Source organism: Sardina pilchardus, chromosome 7 (genome assembly GCF_963854185.1).
Source record: "Sardina pilchardus chromosome 7, fSarPil1.1, whole genome shotgun sequence".
In the NCBI taxonomy this organism is placed as follows: domain Eukaryota; kingdom Metazoa; phylum Chordata; class Actinopteri; order Clupeiformes; family Clupeidae; genus Sardina; species Sardina pilchardus.
The window spans coordinates 13,697,728-13,705,227 of NC_085000.1; the positions used below are offsets into that span (position 1 = coordinate 13,697,728).

The 7,500-nt window shown below is 53.4% G+C and overlaps 1 protein-coding gene across 1 annotated transcript; it reads left to right on the forward strand.

The window, feature by feature from the left end:
* Positions 1 to 553: 553 nt before the first annotated feature.
* scrt2 (scratch family zinc finger 2) lies at positions 554 to 7,387 on the forward strand. The gene is made up of 2 exons (XM_062542173.1): positions 554 to 1,027; positions 6,477 to 7,387. Exons 1-2 carry the CDS (start codon positions 877 to 879, stop codon positions 7,325 to 7,327), a joined length of 1,002 nt encoding a protein of 333 aa, XP_062398157.1. The 5' UTR covers positions 554 to 876; the 3' UTR covers positions 7,328 to 7,387.
* The last annotated feature ends 113 nt before the right edge of the window (positions 7,388 to 7,500 follow it).

Consider the following 7,500-nt stretch of genomic DNA (forward strand, 5'->3'; position numbering starts at 1 on the left):
GTGTGTGTGTGTGTGTGTGTGTGTGTGTGTGTGTGTGTGTGTGTGTGTGTGTGAACGCACAGACGGTTCAGTAGTAATTTGATGTGTGTCCCGGGGGAGGTTTGATGGATTAAAGCGAAGGAGGCCCATTCGGCTGTACCACCTGATCTCACTCCGCCTGCACTGGCCTATATAAGGCTCGGAGAGGGTGCTGATCTCAGCTAGTCTGACACACACTCTCCTCCTCTCCTCTCCTCGCTCGCTCTCTCGCTCTCTTTCTCTCTCGCTCTCTTTCTCTCTCTTTCCATCTCGGCTGCTCGGTGCTGAGCTGCAACACGGGAGCTATCCAGTGCTGAACCAGATTGGCTTGCTTTCTCTCTGTCTTTTTTTTTTCCCTGAGCGAGAGGGAGGGAGCTTGTGTGTGTGTGTGCGCTCGTGTGTGTGTGTGTGTGTGCGTGTGTGTGCGTGTGTGTGAGGGCAGCACACGCAACAGCAGCGTCAGCGTCAGCCTCCAGTACCGTCTCCGTCCTCTCAAGCTTTCAGTTCCAGGAGCATCCACGCGGCGTGTGTGTGTGTGTGTTTGCGTGTATGTGTGTGTTTCATTTCGGGCTCTGAAGTTCCCCACACCACGGATTAACCCAAGCCTTCCAGCGTGCTCTTTTTTTTCCCCACCATCACAGCCGGAGATCTTTGTGTATATTTTCTATTTTTGCTTTTTTTTTGCACGCGTACAGCTCCGTGTGCGTCCGCTCGTGTGTGTGTCCGCGCGCGCGTGTGTGTGTGTGTGTGTGTGTGTGTGTGTGTGTAATCGGGGCGGCCGATGCCCAGTAGTGCCTGTGGACGTGCCGCAGGACAAGAGGACCAGGAGCGAGGATCACGCTAAGCGAAGCGCTCAGGATGCCGCGCTCTTTTCTGGTGAAGAAGATCAAGCTGGATGATTTCTCCAGCTCCTCCCAGCACCACCACCAGCCTCTGGAGGAGTCGCTCACCTTCGCACGCTCCATCGGAGACTCCGTCTCCAGCCTGGGAGTCCGCCTCAGCCACAACGGTACGCACGCTAGCTTAGCCTCCATCTCTCTCTGTCCCTCCATCTCTCTCTCTCTCCATCTCTCTCTCTCTCTCTCTCTATCCCTCTCTCTCTCTCTAGCATAGCCTCCATCTCTCTCTCTTTCTCTATCTCTCTCTCTAGCCTAGCCTCCATCTCTATGTCCATTTCTCTCTCTCTCCATCTCTCTCTCTATCCCACTCTCTTTCTTTAGCCTAGCCTCCATCTCTCTCTCTCTATCCCACTCTTTCTCTAGCCTAGCCTCCATCTCTCCTTCTCCATCTCTCTCTCTCTCTCTCTCATCCCATTCTCTTTTCCTCCAGTCATCATCATCCTTCTCTCCTCCTAGCCTCTCCTTCCCTCATACTTCCACACCCTTCCCTGCTAACCCGAGCAGACACACACCCACACACACACACACACACACTCACACACATACACACACACCCTGCCTCTTAGTTCCAAACCTCACCATGCTTCATGGAGTCAGAAATGGAGAGGGCTGATATCAGAAGCTAGACACTCCGGCTGGCTGGTGCAATAGTGTGTGTGTGTGTGTGTGTGTGTGTGTGTGTGTGTGTGAGGGGGGTAGTGAGGCTGTGTGTAGGGGGCTTAGTGAAATGATTGGGTCTGGTTTTAATTTTTTGAAAAGCTGTACGGGACGGTGATCTGACGCTCGCTCGCGCTCCGTCCAGCCCGTCGCCATGCCGATCTCCAGAACACCAACAGATGTTACGTAAATCTGGGTGTTGTTGCGTCGGTATCCCAAATAATCCCCCCCGCCCCCCAGCCCCCCCGCACTGACCCCCATTGGGGGGGGGGGGGGGGGGGTTGACTCTGGTGATGTGATGTGGTAATCCAGGGCACGGGGGGGTGGTGTCTGTGTGTGTGTGTGTGTGTGTGTGTGTGTGTATATGATAATGAGGCCACAGGACGTGCTCGTTGAGCATTGTGGCTGCATGTGTAAGTGCGTATGTGTGTGTGTGTGTGTGTGTGTGTGTGGAGTGCTGCTTGGGGCGATCGGCGTGTGTATTGTGTGAGCTGAAAGATGCATGAGAGATCAGCGAAGGATGAGACATTTGTCCTTAGCTCTTACTGCCCTTCGCGTTCGCCTGCCTTCCATCATTCACCCCCCACCCCCCACACACACCACAGCGACTAAACACAAATATCCTACCCATCCTGACTTCCTCATCCCTCTGTATCTCTCTCTCTCTCTCTCTCTCTCTCTCTCTCTCTCTGTCCCTCTCTTCCTTGTGTCTCTATGGCGCTGCGACTGATGGGGGTCTGAAAGCTCCGGCTTGAGTTTCAGCAGAGGGCTTCAGAGACGCCACCAGAGACGAATGTATGTGTGTGTGTGTGTGTGTGTGTGTGTGTGTCTCAGCCCTGGGCTGGGGGGAGGGAGGGAACGTGTGTGTGTGTGTGCGCGTGTGTGTGTGTGTGAGGGAGGAAGGAGAAAAGGAGACAGTAAAAACGCTTAGAGCAGCAGCATCCACAGCAGTCACGTGATCCAGCAGCTCTACAGTAAACAGCCTCCACAGGAGGAGCTGAGGACAACGAGGCGCTCCACACACACACACACACACACACACACACACACACACACACACACACACACACACACACACAAATTCTCTCTCTCACATACACAGGAGGAACCGAGGACGAGTCAGTCCCCAGTTCAGATGGCAGCCCAATCTCAAACCATACCAGGCATTGACCCAAACACACATATACACACACACTTCATACAGAATATAGAAACACACACACACACACACACACACACACACACACACACATATGGCTTCACAGAGACACTCACGCTTCACACAGACACAGACATACGCACATATCCACACTCACACACACACACACACAAATTCACATCTCTTCACAGAGGCAGAGGAGATGGGGCTGGCTAGACGTAGACGCACAAGGCTAGGCTAGGCTAATGTTATGCTAGGCTAGGCTAGGCTGGCGCTAGGGGGGCGTTCTCCAGTGCGTGTGCCCACTGCTGTGCTGTGGGGCAGATCTAGGGCGCCAGATGTCGGTTTGGCTTTAGTTGTATTGCGTTGGGCTGGTGCGTTAAGCAGCTCGGGGGCTTTGCTGACCAGACAACCTGTAAAGGATGTGTGAGCGTGTGTGCCATGTGTGTGTGTGTGTGTGAGAGAGAGAGAGAAACTCAGCAGCAGCATCAGGCACACACAAACACACACACACACACACACACACTCCCCGTTCTCTCCATGCCACAAGTGCACACAGCAGCCCTGCGCTGCTGCGCTCCCTCTTTGTCTGCCGGGAGGATAATATTTCAGCAGGCTGATCGCGGCCAGCTTAATCCCCAACCCAGCCAGCCGCCATGCCGCGCTGTGCTACCTCAGACCAGCACACTGACCTTTGTCTGGTGTGGACAGCACTCTCTGACACGGCCGCCGCGCTTATTTACATGAGATTTAACTCCATCTGCATTCATATATGCATGAATACTCAAACATAAATAGAAAACACCGCCTCAAGCCTTGGGTTGTTTTTCTGACCCAATTCCAAACAACAAAACATATTCATGAACACAGATGCTTTAATTCTACCCATGTGCTGCACAACAGCATAGGCATTTTCTTGTTTGATTATTTTTTTGCCGTTGCTTTTTGGTTTTTAATGCGCTACGAGGGCTAACGTCTGAAACAGACTGGTTAATTCAGCAGCGAAATGAACGCCTTTCAAGCGCAGGCACAAGTGGTTCTTTTGTGTTGCTGAAACACGGGTCATTCGCTCAATGCTATAGCCCTGCGTCAGCACTATTGCTATGCAAACACTTTTTTTTCTAACGAGGAGACGTCGGCCTCTCCAAATGTCTGACTGAAAACAAAGAGGGGCGGGCGGAAGGGTCCATTAATTGCATGCTTGGTTTGCATTTAAGAGGTGCTGCTGTCCACGGATGGAAGAAATGCTTCTCTGGCAATCTGACCGCGGAGCGGCGAGAGACGCAGACAACTGTGGCTTTGTCTGCTGGTGTGAAATTGATTGACACTTGTTACTCGGGTCTATTAAAGCCCACGGAACCTGCGTATCTGCCATTTTAGAATGAGAAGGAATTACATTCAAATGTAGCTAAATATCAGATATTTTAGTAAAATGTTTAGAAAGCTTAAATATTTTGATCGTTAAATAGGCTAACAGATATTTTGTTAGCCTACACGGTTTTAGAAATTAGAAAGATTAGTCGGCCATGTCTACGCCACGCCAGTGTTTTGTTTTGAATTTAGTTAGTCAATATGCACTATTTGGGTTCAAACCCAATCTTAACCTCATTTGACACTAGGCCTACAATTCAAGGAATAGATACAATCGTGGAGAATATAGCCCATCCATTCCTTTAACATGCCTGTTGTTCTTTGGACATGCATCATTTTGGCAGTGCTTCTCTCTGTCCATAAATTAAATAGCGTTGATGCCCAGCTGAAGAGGAGAGGCTAAAAGCAGTCTAATTTCTGTCCTATTAAAATGTCTACGGACGGCTCTTTCTAAGCTTACAGGGTTATGTACACACACACACCTCTGATCTCTGATCACTAGATCATGTCGCGGTTATACGCAGTTATAAAGCATCCTCGTGGGCTCAAAGACTTGTTTGGCGGTGTCAGTTTTTCCCAACACATACCGTGACCCCAGCCTTTAAGCGCAGCACACCAGACGGATAGTTGTGCTATTTCACAGCCGATGGTCTATTGATCTGAGCAAAACTTTGAATTTCATTAAAAAGACGTCAATACTTCATTTCCCCCGCTTGCTGCACACTGCGCTTTGGAATGGCGTCTTTCAGCAGTTACGCGCTATTTCTTGTCAGGGGAATTGGGCGCGCTATGAAAATTGATATCGGATTTCTCACCGAATGCGTCGCGTTACACCTATTAAATTAAAACCCTTCAGACGGGTGCCGGGCATCTCTGCGAGAAAATAATGTTCGCAAATAGATGGGGAATTTTCCACGGCCCGAGGAGCTGCCAGGAAACCTTTTAGCGTTACTGGACCGCCGCACTCAGGAGAAGGACGGCTGGGAGAGGCCGACCCGAGTGGAGCGTGTGCCAGTGTCCTTTCAGTGAGAGCAGTCAATGTTTTTAGAGAATGAGGTAGGAGCTTAACGCCGATCACTACCTGCAGGCCCATTGCTCGCTGAAAGGAAAGGAAAGGAAGGGGCAGTTCACCTCCACCATGAACACTTTGTAGCTAAGCTTCTTGTCTTGTGATTCAGCGAATGCAGCGGCACGAAAACACAGCTGTGGAAACGACAGCTCAGCAGATTTCTGCGATGGGGCAAATCCTTTTCACGAAAATGCAGATACCCATCGACTTTATTTCATAATGTCATGAATGGACCAGAGAGGTCAACAAGGCCACTACTCCTCTAGAACTTTTTTTTAACAACCATTCCATTCTGTGCCGTGCTCCGGACACTTGCGTATTGATTCCATAAATGGCGCATCTCTCACAGACAGAGCAGAGGCACACAGAGCTCTCAGAGAGAGGAGTGCTGTTTATCCTCTTAAGACCTGCAGCACTAAAGGGTCTTATCAGCCTGAGTTAACCCACTTGAGGACACTGAAGCGGACCCGTTAACGGCTCACATAAGAGCCTCCTGACCACCTCCTTGCGCTTCAAGCAGTCATTGTGAAACAGCGTAGAAGGCGCGAGACCAACAGGGAGGCGCAGCGTGCGTCTCGCTCTTATCACTGAAGCACGAGACCAATCAATCAGCATGTCTCCGCGGAGACCGAGCTCCGCGCGCCTCCTGCACTGCGGGTCTCCGTAATTAGCTATTATCTGCTCCGCAACCCTCCGGTGGTGGCAGCCGCGGTGGAGCTCAGAGCCGCGGAGCTTATTTTCATCACGCCCACTGCGCGCGCCCAGCTCCTTGCCTAACCTTGGAAGTAGTCACGTGTCTGTTTGTTTGGGAATGACGGTAACGCGAGCAGCAGACTGGATGAGACTATCCTGGAGGAAACGGCAGGCCAACATAACACTCGGCTCTTATTTGGGCGTTCAGCTCTAAGGGGGTAAAAGTCCAAAATGGCTTGGAGGAGGGTTGTTTTCAACTAGCTAAGACACACTCCCTATCTCCTTCCCTCTCCACTTGCAGCCCTGCAGGCTACATCATGCCAGAGGTGCAACTAGCTACTCTCTCTCTCTCTCTCTCTCTCTCTCCCCTCTCTTTCTCTCTCCCCTCCTCTCTTTCTCTCTCTCTCCCTCTTCCACCCCACCTGCAGGCTGCATCATGCCATAGGTGCAACTAGCTAACACACACACACACACACACAATCTCTCTCTACCTCTTCACCTGCAGGCTACATCATGCCTGTAGGGGCAGCTAGCTAACACACACTCTCTCTCTCTCTCTCTCTCTCTCGGTGCAGCTAGCTAACACAAACTCTCTCCTGTCTACCTGCAGGCTACATCCAGGACTACATCATGCCGTCGGTGTACCAGGCGGAGAAGAAGATGGAGCTGAAGCTGGCGTCGCCCGTGTCGGAGCCCCTGTACCCCCCGTCCAGCGGGGGCGGCGTGGAGGAGTACTGCGACCCCGACCTGGAGCGCCCCGACAGCCCGCAGTCGGGCCAGACGGACAGCGGCTTCTACAGCGGCGAGGCCGAGGCCGAGAACGAGGCCCTCAGCGAGGGCTACACCATGGACGCCTTCTTCATCTCCGACGGCCGCTCCCGCCGCCGGGGGTCAGAGGGCACGGCGGGGTCACGGGGGTCAGGGTCGGCGGCGGCGGCGGCGGAGACGTCCGAGGACGCCGAGGCGGCTAAAGAGAAGGGCGACGGAACGCCGGGCGCGCGCCACACCTGCAACGAGTGCGGCAAGACGTACGCCACCTCGTCCAACCTGAGCCGGCACAAGCAGACGCACCGCAGCCTGGACAGCAAGATGGCGCGCAAGTGCCCCACCTGCAACAAGGTGTACGTGTCCATGCCCGCGCTCGCCATGCACGTGCTGACCCACGACCTCAAGCACAAGTGCCACGTGTGCAGCAAGGCCTTCAGCCGGCCCTGGCTGCTGCAGGGCCACATGCGCTCGCACACCGGCGAGAAGCCCTTCGCCTGCGCCCACTGCGGCAAGGCCTTCGCCGACCGCTCCAACCTGCGCGCGCACATGCAGACCCACTCGGCCTTCAAGCACTACCGCTGCAAGCGCTGCAATAAGACCTTCGCCCTCAAGTCCTACCTGAACAAGCACTACGAGTCCGCCTGCTTCAAGGGCTCCGGCGACGAGGACGAGTCCGGCTCCGAGGACAACTGAGGAAGGAGCGCCGCCGCGGGGGGGGACCGCCGGAGGGACAGAAGAAACCACGGGGACGCAGGAGACACAAATACCGTCCTCTCCCTCTCCCTCTCCAACCCCTTCATCCTCTTCCTCGTTGACTGGAAGGACCCCCCCTCCAATACCCACTGCCCCCCCACGATATCCCCCCC